Raw genomic sequence first — 18,597 nt, forward strand, 5'->3', positions numbered from 1 at the left:
CAATTATTATTATTTTTTAAACGTGGGACTTCCCGCTGGCTGGATTTTGGACGCTGGCGGGCCGTATCCGTAGTTTGGGGACCCCTGGTCTAGAGCCCGATTAGCCTCTATTTGTACGATTGGAACACCCAAGAACAAAACAGTATTTTGGCATTTTATGCTCAAATTCTAGACTCACTCTCACTTGTTTAAATACAAGTGAGGCCATCGTGTGAATTAAGATTCAATAAAAATGTATTGACAATTATTATGAGTCATTATTATATTGTACAAATGTACCTATTAAAGTGACCAATGAGTGGCATTCAACCCAGGAATTTTGTTTCGTGTATAATTTTTCAGACTAGGACACAACACAATGACTGTCGTTATTTAAATGTCCCAACAAAAAAAAGGTGTGCGACATGGGGATATCCAAATGAGTCGGCGACAACAAACAACTTCTTACCTTTGGAATCATTTAAAGCTGCGTCGGAAAGAGAGACAGAATGTGGGAGGAGTCTATTTCCTGCACTGCAGGAAGTTTAGACCATTGTTATGGGAGGATTGGGGGGGCAGGTGTATCCACGGAAACTGCAAGATCCCCTTATGAGGATTCCATGCTGACACATGGGTTAGTGAAGACAGGAAGACAAAGAGGAAGACCATGGAGGGTTTCTTCCAGGAACTCAAAATAAACAGTGTTTTTCTCGGAAGGCGGCGGTGTATGACTGCAGCATGACAGTGAGCCGTGTGTGTGTGTCTGTTCTCATGTTTTTAAAAGGTTCTGCGGGTAGATAAGGAGAGACACGGCCCATCCATCATCCTCAGATTGTTTTACAACAAGCTGGCATGGGAACACACACATCAGACCACAGAGAGGAAATGAACACTGCAAGCAGTATACACACGCTAGTGATACTCTGTGAAGAGATTCCCCTTTTTATTTTTTTCATAAACTAAGGGTCCACCCAGGCGAGCCTATCCTTCATCCAGATGTAGAAGGAGCATTTCTTTCTCTCTGGTGTCTCAGGGGTGTTGGCTTACACCTCTGGGATGCCTCCAGGCCAACTATGAGGACCTCCCCCGCATTCAGGACTAGCATCGTTAAGACCACCCCGTAGGACTCTCAGAAGTCAGAATCCTTTCCAGGAAGGTGTGCTGCTACTTGTTAGGATGAATCACACTCATTTAAATAAATTAATCTCTGTTAAGAGGACAACTTGAAGCCACTAAGAGCTTTGCTTCAAAAACAAAAGCCCACAGGGATGACACCTCACCAATTAAATGCCGCACAAGCGTAAAAATAATTAAGGAACTATGATCGGTAGGGTGACACAGGAGAAGAGATGTACAATAAAAAATCTAATATCCCAGTTATGATCCAAATCATCACAATTATTGTGAGAACAATGTGTGTGTTAACTTTTTAAAAGGCAAAGCCTGTTGCCAAATGACATGTGACGCCATTGGGAGTGCGTACAGCGCACATTTTAGCTTAGTTGTGTCTGTTAGCTCAGCAGGGGCATTTTTTTATATTTTCACTTGATTGTGTTAGCCCTAGTTAATAAAGAAATTGAATGTGCCTCGATGGCTGTAGTTTCCATGTCAACAAATGAAGTATTGTAGGATTGCAAGCATGTCACTTTAATCATTGATTTGTTGTTCATTATTCCCTCATAGTAGTGGTAGTGGCGGTAGTAGTAGTAGTATCCATCTATGTCCCATTCAGATTTTTTTTTGTCAAATACCGTCTTTTTAGTGGCCGTTCACATTACAAAAAGAATGCGATTTCAAATGTGAATGCAATCTGACCCACATGCGGCCATGACATCATAAGTACTGCAGTGTTTGGAGAAGTCAAATTGCTTCAGCTCTAATTGGTCTCACTACTAGCACATTTGTAGCAATTTCAAAGATTTAGCGCAAAGTCAACATTTTCTGAACCAAATTATTGTGTGTAGAAGATGAAGAAAGAGGACAAATACTTTGGCTCTGGCAGTTTTAAAGTATATTTTGCTTTGATGTCTGCTTGAAGAATGTGTGTGTAGGCGAGCAGTCGTACACAGGAGTGGTGGAACTTGCACGCAAGTTCCTAAAACATCTTATTATTACCTCTTTTCTACTCCGTTGTCAACTATTCATTTTCTATCCGTCTATTTTGGTGAATAATTATGACAAATTTCGCTTTTTGATGACGTTCTGGTCGGATGAATGCGACCGGAGGGAGAGAGCATCGCACCTATATCCGATTTGTTTTCACATACGAAAAATTATTTCACATAAAAAATTTGGAATTGCACTGTTCACACTGACATGAAAAAAATCAGATACAGGTTGCATATGGGCAAAAAAAACCGGAATGGACTTGCAGTGTAAACAAGACCCTATTTGACATACATCATCAAAAGTAACTTGCCACATAAAATCAAACGCATCGGTAATGGCGTTTTAACATATGCAGTACTAGTAAAAGTAACGCAGTTTTATTGTAACGTCGTTTTTACCAACACTGACCCGTACTATCGTTCATTGTTACATCCATAAACAGGAGTTGTACTGATTTGAAAGCCACTTCTCGTGTATATTTCTCTTGTCTTGCTTGTTGTAACAAAAAACAATAGAAAAAGCAAAGGAGCTAAGGTAATCCTGCTCTCTTGAAACATGCTTAGGCACTCGCATGATATGCAGGACGTCGTGGCCTTGGAATTTGTGATGCTTCATAGGCAAAACTACCACTGATGGTGGCTAAAACAAATCCAACGCACAGCACGTAAAGGGTTTAATTGACGACTGGTTATAATAACAAAAAAAAATGCTTCATGAATCATCAAAAACCACTAATGTTGTTGATACTTGTTCGTTAAATAACACCAAAAAAGTCTATTTATTCACAAAAAGCAACCGAGCATATATTTTAAAAGGTCTTCTTTGGACCTTGTGGTTAGCATGAAGGCTGCACAGTCAGGAGATCTGGGTTGGAATCTCCGTATGTGTCATGTTTGCATGTTCTGATTGTGCGTGTGCGGGTTTTCTCCTGGTACACAGGCTTCCACACGCATTCCAAAAATATGTGTGAATGGTTGCTAGTTTATATGTGCCCTGCGATTGGCTGACAAACAGCGCTGGGTGGGTGAAGTCGACTGGGATAGGCTCCAGCTTACCTAGGCTGTGATCCCAGTGAGGATAAGCGTTAGCCTTGATACATTTTTAGGGAAAGATCCTAAATAATAATAATAAGAAGAAGAAGAAGAAGAAGAATAATTATAAGCATTACTATGTTTATAAAAACAGTACATTTGAAAATTCACACAATTATATTTTAGCAAAAGAAATACCATTTCGGCTTCAGAGCTCACAAAAACAATACAAAGATTTTGATAAATATCAATGCTTGTAATTTCAGAAAGCTGTGACGTAACCCGCCCAACAAATGCTGTGCTACGCTAAAATTTTTATAACCTTTTTTCGTTGTGGAGCCTACTTTGCTATGTTCTAAAGCGAGCCATATTTAAGTTTTATTTTTAGAATATGCCGAGGGACAATAAAAAGTGAGTTGCAGGCTGCAAATGGTCCCCTAATTCGCACTTTGGGCATTCTGGTTTTGGACCATATATGTGCATATTTATTTTTTTAAGATCACTTTGAGTTCAGGCTACTGAACTAATCCAGCTCTGGGGGTCTCCCCTGTATAATGAAAGCATGCGCCAACCACAAAAATGTGCTACTATATTCTGGTACAAACAAGGCTGAAGCCGTTGTGTACTCACCAGCCCAGCCTGAGCAAACAGCAGCTGTACAGCAGTCTTGCAGGCTCCTCTCCAGCTAGACGGACACACTTGGTTGAGCACCTCGGTGACAGGGGAGTCGTCTCTTGTGGTAACCCCGTTTTGGCCCAGTGCCTCCTTAATGAGCTGCAGCATCGTTTGCTGAGACGACACGGCAAATGTTTTTTTTTGGGTCATTCACAGAGGCAATTCGAACTTTCAGGACGATTGGGAAGAAGCGGCCATACCATTTTCAGTTTGAGGTTCTCGGCCGCTGACTCGTTGAAGGAAACTCCTTTGAGGAAGTGCGAGCCGATCTGCACGGGGATGGTGGGCAGCTCGCACTGGATGGGCTGGGAGGTGGTCTGCATCCTACCCGCCTGCTGCGCCTCCGCCTCACTGCAGCAGCTCTGTGACCACAACAGAAAACAAAAAACATTTTAGCTTTAACCAGTATACAATATGTGCATTGTACACAATAAAACAAATCAAATTCATGTCTATTAGGGATGTAACGATTAACGGTAATAATGATAACCGCATACTAACGTCTCTACGGTTAGTATTACCGATTCAAATTAAAATGAGCAAAAAAACATGAGTGATAACCACACTTTGATAAACTAACAGACTGACGAGGGCTATCTTATTATAAAAGCTAACATGAATATGAGACACATTAACATTTTTCCTCATTAAAAAACAACATACTCCAATATAAACTTATAAAAACACATTGTTGTCTAAGTAACTAAGATATTCAATTGTGTACATTGAACCTGCAGGCAGTGCTGTCTTAGCACAGAGTGATCAATATATATTCAATGGAACATGACAGAGAGTTGAGCTTTATAAACAAAGTTATTAACACAGACGAGGTGTCAAGAACAGGAAGTCACCTCTTCATATGAACCGGAAATGAAGCCAAGTGAACACTGAACTGATCTTTAGCCATACAATCTTTTAAACACTTTTACAAATTCAAATTGAGGACGGTAACATATTCAAACATTCAAATAAAAATATGGCTCTTGAAATGAGCAGCGGGCCAAAAATATCCCTGTAGACACACCTGAGTTACAGTGTCCACTTGTGAGAGATGGCTCACCTGTAAGGCTGTCTCCACACATTTGGGGTTAAGGTGGAAACCCGCCTTCAGCGCGTACTCGCTGTGACCCAGACTCTCCAGCGCTGACCTGTATGCCTGCAGAGGGCACAGGGGAACACATCATTACTTTTTCAACAACATTCTGGTAGGTGTATGGAGGTTAATTTGTCTTAATTATGAAAGCTTTTTTTGACACTGAATTTATGTAACTTTTTTTGCGTATGAATTTTGTGGACTGAATTTTTTTTTACACCAAATTTTGTGGACAATTGTATTTAATAAAAAAAATGTGTTTGTTGAAATACAGTATTTTTAAAATTCAGTGTGTAAAAATGTAGTCTGAAAAAAAAAATCAGTGAATAAAAAAATTCAGTGGAGAAAAAACAGCCAAAGAGGTGCTTCAGTCTTAATTTGCCGAAAGTGGGTCCTGCGTTTTGAAGCAACAAATATTTCTGCAATCAAATTTTTTAAACTTTTTTTTTACTCTGAATTTTTATACGCTGGCTTTTTTTAGACCAAATTTTTCTGCAATGAGCTTTTTTACACAAAATTTTTATGCACCAATTTTTTCTGCAGTGAATTTTTCTGCAATAATTTTTTTTATACACTGAATTATTTTCACACTGATTTTTTCATTTTTTTATAATTATTTGGTTTTTTTTTTACGTTGAATTTTTACAAACCGAATTTTAAAATATTGTACTTTAAGAAACATCCCAGTGACGAGTGCACTGGGATGGGCTCCATCCCCCCTACAACCCTGAAAGGGACGGTAGAAAATGGATGACTGGTTTAATTTTTAAACACACAAATTTTGCTAAGAAAAAAAAATTTGGATCACAAAATTAAAAAAATTACATAATACATAAATTCAGTGTCCAAAAAAACTTTTGTAATAAAGACACAAATTAACCTCGATAAATGTGCACTTGAACAAGACACTCATCTCTTGATTATTACCTGTAAGGCGTTGTCTATCTTCATGTTGAGCTCCTTCAGCTGGTGTTCTGGGATGTTGGTGTTGTGAGCGCAGAAGAGCTGCTGAACCTGAAGGCCTGCCAGGCAGCCGTCACGACCCCTCTCTCGCAGTCTCGACGTGGCCTGGGGGTGTGCCAATATTCAGAATCAAGTTTTGACTGGTGCACTGCATGAACTATTTGCAGCTTTTGCTTGACTAATACATGAGATTTGTTTACAAAAGGTTAATTTGCAATCTGAGACATTCTCAGAATCTGGAACTTTTTTAGATAGCTGAAACATGAGTGGGATTCCTGGCATAGTCTCTCCATATAAAACGCCTCTAAGCCAGGCCTGACTACAAACCACATCACAGCACAGCAGACAAATCATACTACATTGTACTGTGTCGACAGCTTGTCGATGTCATCATGTACCATATTTATTTTGTTAGTAAAAAGTACTGCGTCAGCAGTGGCAACATACATGGATGACCACCTTTGTCGACATGAAATGGGAGAACCGGAGAAAAGGTCATTTTTACGAAACATGAAAAAATTAAGCCGTTTAATCCACGGTAGGCTGGCAGGATAAAGACTATACACAATGATATAAATCTGGGCGAAAATAGAGCTTTTAATACTATCGTCATATCGTGAAATTACATTTTGTTGCCACATTCTAGCTCTGTTTGTCAAATTTGACAGCAGTCATCCTCAACGTATTGGAGTGTAGTATATATATATATATATATATATATATATATATATATATATATATATATATATATATATATATATATATATATATATATATATATATATATATATATAGTATATGGTTGCTACTACAACGATTAAATCAATATTTCTATTGACACGAAACCCATTTTTGGTAGTTTGTTAGTGTTTACAAATTCAGGAACTTGAAGCCGATTTGACAATTGATAATTAAAATATAAAATTTAAAAAATGACTTATGAATATTGCATAAAATGAATAACAAATTAAATATTTAATTGTAAATTACTTGTTACACTGCCATCATGTGTTTCTTCTGTCTGGTTATAACTTAAAAAAAAATATAATAAATAAAAACTAAATATGGGGTAGAAGTCACATGACCTACCAAAAGTCATAAGTCAAGACTTTTGGTTTTGATTATGTTGACAACCACGTATGTCTGGCAGTCTAATGAGCGTCAACATAAACAGCCTTCACTAAATACAATCAAGATCTTAAAGGGGAACATTATCACAATTTCAAAAGGGTTAAAAACAATAAAAATCAGTTCCCAGTGGCTTGTTGTATTTTTTGAAGTTTTTTTCAAAATTTTACCGGTCCCCGAATATCCCTAAAAAAAGCTTTAAAGTGCTTGATATACGCTATTTGCGATGCCACGATCCATTTCCCTGTGACGTCATACAGTGCTGCCAACAACGGCGAATACCACAGCAAGATATAGCGACATTAGCTCGGATGGTTGGAGTATGAAAGTATTGAAGAAGAAACTGAAGCTATTGAGCGAATAGCCATAGCATGGCTGAATAGCTGCGTTAGCATCGCCGGTAAAATGTGCGGAACAAACGATCAGGACTTTCGCATCTCGTGACACTGGGGCAACTTAAATCCTTCGATTGGTAAGTGTATTTTTTTGCATTAAATGTTGGTGTAAGGAAACGTAATATAGTTGCAGATGCATCTGCAGGTTATCCATACATCTCTGTGCCATGTCTGCTTTAGCACCGCCGGTAAATAGCATGTTAGCATCGATTAGCGTAGCATGTTAGCATCGATTAGCTGGCAGTTGACATCAACAAAACTCACCTTTGTGAATTTGTTGACTTTATAGTTGCAAATGCATCTGCAGGTTATCCATACATCTTTGTGCCATGTCTGCTTTAGCACCGCAGGTAAATAGCATGTTAGCGTCGATTAGCGTAGCATGTTAGCATCGATTAGCTGGCAGTCACGCCGCAACCAAATATGTCTGATTAGCACATAAGTCAACATCAACAAAACTCACCTTTGTGATTTCGTTGAATTTATCGTTGCAAATGCATCTGCAGGTTATCCATACATCTCTGTGCCATGTCTGTCATCGCCGGTTAAATGTGGAGACACTTTGGCACATTCAATGGGGGTCTGGCGGCAGACACTTTCGCATCTTTGGGCCAGTAGTGCAACTTGAATCCCTCCCTGTTAGTGTTGTTACACCCTCCGACAACACACCAACGAGGCATGATGCCTCCAAATTTCCCAAAAAATAGTAGAAAAAAACGGAAAATAACAGAGCTGAGACCCGGTGTTTGCAATGTGTTGAAACTGAAAATAGCGGCTGTATTACCTCGGAGACGTCATGTTCTGACGTCATCGCAAAAAGAGCGATAAACAGAAAGGCGTTTAATTCGCCAAAATTCACCCATTTAGAGTTCGGAAATATAAGGTCTTTTTTCTGTACCATCAAGGCATATATTGACGCTTACGTAGGTCTGGTGATAATGTTCCCCTTTAAATGAGACAAATTAGCAGAGTATTACTGAGAGCCACTCCCTCATATGGTCATGGAGGAAGTGGAATATAGATTAAAACATACCTCCCCTGCAACTTTCCACAAGCGGGAGGCTTCCTCCAGCTCAGTTAGTGGCCCCGTTTCGGCACTTTGGGAGCGGGTGTTGGCGGAGCGCTCCTGGGCCTGAGCCAGGGCCTCTGCTAGGCAGGACTGGGCCACGGGCTGGACCTTCTGCAGGGTCTGCGACAGGAACTGGAAGTGGACCTGCATCACTGTCAGGAAGCACCGACCCAGTACCTGGAAGGAAGAACGGCAAAATTAGCTTGCAAAATGAGGTTGTCAGGTGCTTTGCGGAAGGCAGAAACATAAAGAGCAACAAAAACACATCAGGAAAGAAAAGTGATTAGCTATTTATTGGAGTAGCTTCTTCGTAACATACCGTTATATTCACAATGCAGGAAGGACAGGAGTCACTTCTCCCCACAACAATAAGACTTTATACCACATAATTGTAAATACTGAAAAATGTACACATTGTATTGTAATTGTTTGGTGTGCTTTGTGTTACTATGGTGTTATTGTTCCTACTTTCCCTGTTTTTTTTACTTTTTCATTCGATTTTTTATGAAGTCATGTTTACTTTTTGACCTGTTCCAGCTGTATGCTCATTTTAAACTGCAGCTGTGGAATTCACCTAACTGAAAACAGCTTTGATTTGAACTGTCAGAGAGGAATTCATTTACCAATACTCAATGCATGTTGTACAATCTGGGGAATGTATGTATTTGTTGGAGGTCAAAATTAAGAGATTTCATGATCCAAATTGTATGCAGAAACCTTGACAAGTCTTTTTAATGCCACTATTAATTGTTGCGAGGACTGTCGCCAATTTAAGCCAATTTTGTTGTCCCACTATCGGAAGACAAGAAACAGGACACCCTCCAGTTACCCACGGTGACAGCTTTTCTTTTTCACGTAGCTGCTGAAAATATCTCAGGGTAGTAAAAGACCAGAGACTAGTTGACTCATTTCTGAAGGGGGCCACAGGTCACAGTTATGTTTAGTTAGACAAAACGCAAGGATAGTAGGCGGGACCCGCGTAACTAGTAAAGCAAAAATATTCATCTGAATAGAAGAAACTGGAAATATATATATATATATATACACACACACATATAAATGGTTATACTTGTATAGCTCTTTTCTACCTTTTTTTTTGTAAATGTGAGAATCTTTGCCAACACATTTAAGTCAGGAGATGTTAGAGAGGGGGCAGGGTCCAAGGAATCATAATGTATTATAATTATGTATTTGAGTATATTATATATATATATATATATATATATATATCCATCCCATCCATTTTCTACCGCTTATTCCCTTTCGGGGTCGCGGGGGGCGCTGGCGCCTATCTCAGCTACAATCATATATATATATATATATATATATATATATATATATATATATATATATGTAGGTGTGGGAAAAATCACAAGACTACTTCATCTCTACAGAACTGTTTCATGAGGGGTTCCCTCAATCATCAGATTTTAATGGAAGTATTCACATACTTTCACATACATTATTGTCTTTGAGGTTCCAAATGTGGTTCAAAGACAATCATTTGCCATGTTATTGAATATTCAACATTATTGTCTTTGAGGTTCCAAATGTGGTTCAAAGACAATAATGTTGAATATTCAATAACATGGCAAATTCTTGCACCCAGCACACCTTACAACAGTGGTAATAAAAGATGCAACCTATGCTTGAAAGAGAAACTGTTTATTATATATCATCCAGATCTATCATCCCTCAACAAGCGCAGTGAAATCATTTCAACATGCCGCCACAGACGGAAACACCTCCTAGGTAACACATGAGCCAATCACCACACCCTACGGCTGCCTGTACCCACCCACTCTGTGCCCTATATAAACCATTGTATGTGAATGCTTCCATTAAAATCTCCTGATGATTGAGGGAACCCCTCATGAAACAGTTCTGTAGAGATGAAGTAGTCTTGTGATTTTTCAAACACCTACAGATTGCGCTCTGCCACGGTATCGAGCATTATTCTCTGGATAATCCAATCAAGACATATATATATATACACACGAACGTACATTGTTATATATATATATATATATATATATATATATATATATATATATATATATATATATATATATACACATGTATATATATATATATATATACATATACACATATATACACACACATACATACCCATGAGAATGTGCATGTTTGTATGTCAACTGCACTGAGAAGTATACTAAAGTATAAACTATACTAAACTTCTTTTATGAGTAAAAGTAAACAATAAAATGCACGTTGCTGATTTATGAACTTGCTTTTTTGCCATTGCCTGAAGTAGCAGCCAACACAATCGCAAGTAACAGTAAATGCTCCAATTAATGCCTCTCTTCAGTTTACCCCAGAAAGGGTATGCAATGACAAGCTCTGTAAAACTCCCGACAGTTAGTAAAATTGAAATGATTGAAAAACTGATTGATAACTGCAGTTTGGTAAATTCACTAACTTGCTTGCTAGTCTAATTACTAACCTGTTTCCCTATTAAGAAAGACCATTACCTAATCTAAACTTAGATATGTATAATATACATATATAATAATAATGTATTTGTTACGCACTTTTTATTTAAATACATCTTAAAAGTACTAGAGTACTTACCAATATTTGAAACAATAACAGCGTCGCCATTAAAAGACAAAATACTGAGTGTTTTATTTGAAACAATAAAAGCGTCGCCATTAAAAAAGACAAAATACTGAGACTAAAACACTATCAGCAAAGTATAAGAAACACAGAACATGCAAAATAGCGGATTTTTTAACAAGTGTGTCTCTTTCATTTAGTTTACTTTGTATAAGTACTTTCTGAGCACATTCAACAATAACTGATAACTTTGTTCACAATAATCATGATAGGGACTTTTCAAATGGTTACATGGCAACCCTACAAGCAAAAAAACAAAAAAACAAAAACGCGAGAGTCTCTGATTTGCTGTGGCTGCAGGCAACCTCCTCTTTTTCACCCCCTTCCACACACACAAGATGTCAAAACTTTTTTCTTTTTTTTTATAAAGAGGCACACATCCAAATGTGACAATCTTCACAAATTATATATGGCACATCTTGAATAGAGCAACACTCATCTTGTATTATTTTATCCAATACTTGCTGCATGCACGTAATGTTTTCCTTTAAATGCATTCCCTGGGAATAAAATGTGCGCGCCAAAAAGGAGTACAAAAAAGAAAAATCAAGCTTTGATTTCTTTCATGCAGCCACAGATAGGATGCACATGTATGTCATCATTCCAACAGCTTTAGCGTACAAGCCAACAGGACTACATGCAAATGTTACGAATCCATGTGCGGCAACAACAAAAAACATGACAAAGCTAAAGATAATGGAGAACACATGTGATTGGTTGCGGCGTATCCTAAAGAGCCGTGGAAAATATGAGGAAGAAAGAAAGGGGGAAGAAAAAAAAACTACACAGCCTGGGCAGCACAGGCCTCTTTAGCCCAAATAAGGAAAATCATGAAGCCATCTACATTTTTATCCCGAAGATTTTGTGAGAACACCTGCACTATTACTGCTGTGACTCCAGGAAAGACATGCAGATGCATGCAGCACTAGAACAACTGTTATAGTTACCAGATGGCTGCTCTACTTCCTCAAGAGTGTTTGGCTTTTATAGTTTTTCATTTAAAGACTTTGAACTATTAATTTGTTGTACATTTTTCAAAAGATACCTTGGACCTTACAATTTCCGGGGGGGGAAATAAACTAATTTCCATTATTTCCTGTATGCATTAACGTAACAGTGATGTAACCGTACATATAAAACAGTGTATCTTTTCAATAGAAAATTCTGCTACTTTGAGAAGGCGAGGGTCGTACGCCTCCATTAACGAACATTTTGCGGGTTACAATTTTGACAGTGGAGCAAAATTGACACAAAATCAAATCCAATACATATTTAAACCACAAAAGTGTATAAATGTAGATTAAAGGAGACCTATGATGATTCTAAAGTACCAGTAAAGTGGAAAAAAAGAGTTGACTTTGTATGCTTGAGTTTGATTGTATCCATTAAAAACCATATCCAATTGTTTTTAAAATCCGCAAAGTATGTGAAAATACCATCTAAACATCACAAAATGCCGCAAATTCAGTCAGCCATCTTGACTATTCCGCTCCAAATTCCTTTCGTTATTTTCGAGATTGACTTCACTGGAGGAAGGCTTCTAAACTCTGACCATAGTAGCAGACCAGTCATACTGGAAATACGCAAACATTACAAAGACATGTAGAAAGAGATGTGCTGTTTATCATTCATAATCCTTATATAAGACATGAACAAATGTTTTTTCTAATATGCCTTTTGTTGTTCTTATAGCCAGACCTGTTTGTTTAATGAAGGCAACAGTTGTAGCCAAAACAGTCAGGTACAGAATAAACACACAGGCCTGGCTATAAGAATAAAAAATTGCATACTTTTTTAAAGACCTAATGAACCGCTTTAGGGGTTTTTAAAAACAAAAACAAAAAAAATGTTATGCATCCTAAGTGGTAAATAAAATAATATATAAAACGTTTGCTAACATAACAATGAGTCTATGGGGGCTCTCTATTTTGCCCACAAAATTCTCTAAATAACCATCCAAAACCCGCAAACAATACTCTATTTACATCTCGTGACCTGAATATTAACCCATTATTAGTAATGTTGCTATTGTAAGCGCTAACGCGGACAAAGTATTTTTAGCATTGATAACAGAGGGCCAACTATAGTTTATGCTGCACTGGACTCAAGGAGAGACTTAAATGTAATTATAAAATGAAACTGCAGATGGCAGTAATGCAACATATGGATGCCAACTGTCGTAAATCTGTAAAGAAGAAGAAACGTATGCATCACTGCAGCATTGAACCGGCGATGTCTTGTTTGCTGCCGTTCAACTACTACTGCAACGAGTCTCATTTAAATTATTTTAGATTATAAATCATGCCTCTCATCTGGATAATAGGAGGATTTGGTCATCAATTTACTAATTGTTGATCTGTGGCATTCAATTTATACCCAGAGATGGAGACAAACACACAAAACCAAAGACAGTGACTGCAACAACTTTTTAAACCCTTTGTCGTGGGGATTAAAATTAATTTGTCATCTTAACGGGAAGATTTGGACATCCCATCAGTTAGCATCACTGTGAGAGCAGACATTGTACAGTAAGTGATCATTGTATTATGTTTATATTTTTGGTTAAGCACTTAGCAATACCGCTACATGATGCTTAGTATTTCACTAAAGCTGCATCTGTTGATCAGAGCTTCTAAAACTTGTAGCTCATAGCCCTTGTATTCAGGATCAAAAATATAATTTTTTGGGCCACCCTTTCTTATCTCCCACATAGTCTGCATGATTTGCATTGTTGTTGGTAGGGAAGGGATATGCTGTTCCTACTTTTACGTCACCCGATCACATGACTGGCTTCCTCCTCATCGCTCAAAATGGCTCAGGAATCTCTGTGAGATTGACACTATTTTGATCATATCTATTTACTCAGAAACGTTGCAAGTCTTTTGGTGTCATGAATTAGATGTATATGATTAGAGCTTCAGTATAGAGGCAACTTATTTTTCCACTCTACTGGTACTTTAAGGAGTCATGGGAATGAACACAACGTACTATCACACAGGCAACACTAGTTGACATTTATTTACACAAGCAAGCACATAACTGCATCGGCATTTTGTCGCACACACACACACACACACACACACACACACACACACACACACACACGCTTGTGGTAGCACAATTTGACTAGTGCAAGCAATTATGATGTCACACTGAAGTTGACATTTTATCCCTTTGTTGTTAGGCGATTCCCTGAAGCTTCCCTGACAAATGCTGTCGAAATAACTGAGTACATTCTTGAGTAATGGATTGCGTTCTGCAGCCGTGTAGTAATCTTAAACTTTCAACTACCGCAGGTTCTTCATATTTGGTTTCGGATCATTTAAACCCATAGTCTTTAACTACATCTTTTAGAGTTTCGAAGTAAAACATGCCTATTTAACAAAAGGAGTGAGTCCGAGCAGAGGGGAGCCCTACGCTAACTTGACATGGGGGCCGGGGTGCGGTGGGGATTGCTTTGCAAGCAGCTTTGACCTGAAATATCAGGGGGTTAAGGAAAGAAAGGAAAACCAAAAAAAAGGAAGGAGGAAAGCCTCACATACCACAACTCCCTCGTCTTACAATTCTATTTTTTTCTCTCTCGGACGACCTCATAGTACAAACTGCTGCCAGACTGCATTCTTCCGCGGTGAGCAGACAAAAAGGAAAACCTCCTTTTCAGTCACAAATACACTGTGGCGAAAGGACTTCCTGAATTAGCATGCTGTTAGAATTTTGTTGATCGTACGGATTCACTAGTACAAGTAGCGGCAAGAGTCCTCTGGGGTTACCTCAATGTTTTTGTGCGCATATGATTCACTTTGCAAACATTACATTAGGTAAGAACAACTAAACCACAGCAATAAGAGTCTCTGTCAAGAATCAGACGTATCATAGGTTTTCTTTCCGGCTTTAACAAATGTACCTCTATGCCCACCGCCAGACAGCGCACTTGTGCCAAGCCATGCGGTCGAAAATCTCACCGACTCGGAGTTCCTCTAATATTCATGCTTGCATATCTGAGACCACAAAGAGTCACATGTGCTGCGCAAGTGTTTCCTGTTTTGGGAAAAAGCCACATCCACAGTGGGTGCAGTTCTCTCGACCTGTGTCTCTTTGACCACAACTGCCAAACACATGTCAGGGCATTATGAGAATACTGAAACATCTGCAAGATTGCCAGTTTGTAGTGCACAGCTCACCTGTTGCACACTGCTATAGTTCCCAGCCAAATTGGAAATGTCCCACATCTTAAGTACGACTCAAAAGTCTCACCATAGTGTAATAGAAGTAAAAACAGCGTTCATGCAGGAATTAGATAGTTTGAAAGAGCTCAAGTATGCCTTCCTGGGAACACAATAAGTGGGTGTGTAGCTTTTATGCTAAAGAGCTGCGTTTATCCATGCCCGTCTCCAAGAACTATAAACGCTTTTGCCGTTTATTTCAGAAAAATGTTTTTTAGGTGTGCATGGGGCACTTGTGGTGTGGATGTACAATATCCAGAGACATTACGTTCCCATTTCCAATACCGAAGACAATTTATGAGAAACATCTTGGTTGGATCAGAGCGAGCATTTTCAATTGAATGTGAAGAACATAGACAAGTACAAGACTGTTCAAAGGTTAGTTCAGAAATCCAATAGTTGCAGCTTCAAGTCCATAAATATAAAAGATTACACAATTAACTGACTGTTGACGACACATACATAGGCCTACAGAGGAAATGTATTGTTTTTTTGCATCCATCTATCCATCTTCTTCCGCTTATCCGAGGTCGGGTCGCGGGGGCAACAGCCTAAGCAGGGAAACCCAGACTTCCCTCTCCCCAGCCACTTCGTCTAGCTCTTCCCGGGGGATCCCGAGGCGTTCCCAGGCCAGCCGGGAGACATAGTCTTCCCAACGTGTCCTGGGTCTTCCCCGTGGCCTCCTACCGGTTGGACGTGCCCTTAACACCTCCCTAGGGAGGCGTTTGGGTGGCATCCTGACCTGATACCCGAACCACCTCATCTGGCTCCTCTCGATGTGAAAGAGCAGCGGCTTTACTTTGAGTTCCTCCCGGATGGCAGAGCTTCTCACCCTATCTCTAAGGGAGAGCCCCGCCACATGGCGGAGGAAACTCATTTCGGCCGCTTGTACCCGTGATCTGTGATCGTTTTTTTTACGATTAGTAAACAAAAACTAGCTTATTGTAGGGGATGTTTGCTTTGTCGACGCAACATGTTTGTAGTTACATGCCTACTGAAGAAAAGCATTGTTTTTTACATAACTTCTCTCTTATAATGTGGCTATCTATCAGGTTGATTAGGGTTAGTAATACATTTACACAAGGAAATCAATTTTTCCTGTTAAATTTGAATGTGTAGTCTATGTGGCGGCTGAATGTTCTGCATTGAGCAGCAACACTTTGCATCAACACGCACATTACAATTTCCTGCCTTATGAAACACAAGTTTAATGTATGTGCAACCTTGGGTAAAGTAGTTTTTAGGTGATAACTGCGACAGATTTTCAGCAGCCAAGAGGAAATATATACTAATTTGGTCTGAAATGTGAGCAAACATTTGCTTATCTTCCGCAATTTTTTTTTTAACAAAAATGTGGCAAAATCGGCACTTTAACCCCTATTTAACATATACACTGCAACTCTGCACTTGTCCAACAAAACATACACCATGTCACATACAACATTGCATAAAGGAGGACACACACATTAGCAAAACGAGGATAGCTATGTGAGCTACAGTGCTAACATTACGCTCACATTTTAACAGCAACATCGTGCTAGGTTAGCCTATTTGCTACCGACAGACAAAATGATCAGACTAATTAAAAACTCTGACAACTGTCACTGACTGACCAATAACTGGCACAGCTCCAGGCTTTATTTCAAGATGTGTAGGAAAGCTTGTTTTTTATTTTCAACAATTCTGTCTGCGACTTATCTATGAGTGAGTCAGGGGTGCTACCATGTCCATGAGGAAGGATTTTTCCTTCATGGCCTCATGAAAACCCACAACATCAAGAGCGACCGCTCCTCTCTCAAAAATGAAGCACACAAGTGAGAAAGATGATTGAGTTTTCTCTTGTTTGGTGATCATAAACAGGCTCTGGGAACACGACTGTTACATCATCATCAGAAAGTACATTTCGCAGAATGGAATAGATTTGAAAGGAGCCAAAGCAAATAGGAAAAGGCGATGGTAGACACAGGCAAGGTTACGTTCAAATTTCATGGGGTTGGAATTCTGCGCAGTGTAAAGATTGTGTAGAATTTGACGTGTTTTTCACATGTCAGCCTCAGGTCCTCACACCACCTTAACACCAGGCGGAAGCTCGAGTTCGAAAACACTGATTCATCAAGTCAGCCATCTGACAAGAGTGCAGCCACACATCATAGCATGTTAGCGCCGAGGCTAGAAGATGCGTGAAAGCTAAAAAATGAATTGGGATGACTAAGGATGCCATGCTTTTAACAGCAGCCTGTGGATCCCGATGACTGAACACACTCTGTTTTAAAAAGTAAACAAGTAGATGTTTTGTCTTCGAGTAAATGCTTACAATGAAGCAGTGTAATAATCATGATGTGCAGAAAAAAATTCAAAATTTTCTTTGGCAGCAGGCTCCATTCTAGCAACCAAGCTCCAATTAACAGTGCATTGACCACCTGGTTATCGATTTATTGTGATTTCAATTTGTTCTGTAATAAAACAATTAAAATGTCAACTTTGTTACAAAACGCAAAAGCACTTTATTTTTTTCATCACCATAAAGAACTTTAAATATTTTATACATGAACTATAATCAAGACTCTCTCAAAAGAAGTATTTTAAATTTAAAAAGAAAGTGCCAGTGAAAGTGTGCTTCTATTACACTATACCATCACTGCAAATTACATTAAGGTATTTTTTACATCAGTGCAAAAATAGTAACAGTAAAAACCTAAGCATTTTTCTCACTCTTATCGCAGCGATTTAATTGTCAAGGCCAGAAGTGTGCTTTCAATTTTTCAGGCGCACTTGACAAGAGTGCTGTGATGAACGGAGATGAAGATGAAAAAAAAAAAGAATAAATCAATTTTATACCATGTGAATAAATGGTATAAAATTCACGGTGGTAGAGGGGTTAGTGCGTCTGCCTCACAATACGAAGGTCCTGCAGTCCTGGGTTCAAATCCAGGCTCGGGATCTTTCTGTGTGGAGTTTGCATGTTCTCCCCGTGAATGCGTGGGTTCCCTTCAGGTACTCCGGCTTCCTCCCACTTCCAAAGACATGCACCTGGGGATAGGTTGATTGGCAACACTAAATTGGCCCTAGTGTGTGAATGTGAGTGTGAATGTTGTCTGTCTATCTGTGTTGGCCCTGCGGTGAGGTGGCGACTTGTCCAGAGTGTACCCCGCCTTATGCCCGATTGTAGCTGAGATAGGCGCCAGCGCCCCCCGCGACCCCGAAAGGGAATAAGCGGTAGAAAATGGATGGATGGATGAATAAATTATTGCTGAATAAAAGACATCGATCCATAATCGATTAAATCAATCAT

At 39.0% G+C, this 18,597-nt stretch overlaps 1 protein-coding gene across 1 annotated transcript in view; it reads right to left on the minus strand.

Annotated features, from left to right (window-relative positions):
* LOC133536349 (granule associated Rac and RHOG effector protein 1-like) overlaps positions 1 to 18,597 on the minus strand; it is a 72,530-nt gene that overhangs the window by 21,410 nt on the left and 32,523 nt on the right. Inside the window, exons 3-7 of the mRNA XM_061876804.1 lie at positions 8,407 to 8,619; positions 5,815 to 5,955; positions 4,855 to 4,950; positions 3,995 to 4,156; positions 3,750 to 3,908 (exon numbers count right to left, since the gene is read on the minus strand). Coding sequence (XP_061732788.1) covers positions 3,750 to 3,908; positions 3,995 to 4,156; positions 4,855 to 4,950; positions 5,815 to 5,955; positions 8,407 to 8,619 — 771 coding nt within the window. The remainder of the gene's footprint in view (positions 1 to 3,749; positions 3,909 to 3,994; positions 4,157 to 4,854; positions 4,951 to 5,814; positions 5,956 to 8,406; positions 8,620 to 18,597) is intronic.

This window comes from Nerophis ophidion, linkage group LG02 (genome assembly GCF_033978795.1).
Source record: "Nerophis ophidion isolate RoL-2023_Sa linkage group LG02, RoL_Noph_v1.0, whole genome shotgun sequence".
Classification (NCBI taxonomy): domain Eukaryota; kingdom Metazoa; phylum Chordata; class Actinopteri; order Syngnathiformes; family Syngnathidae; genus Nerophis; species Nerophis ophidion.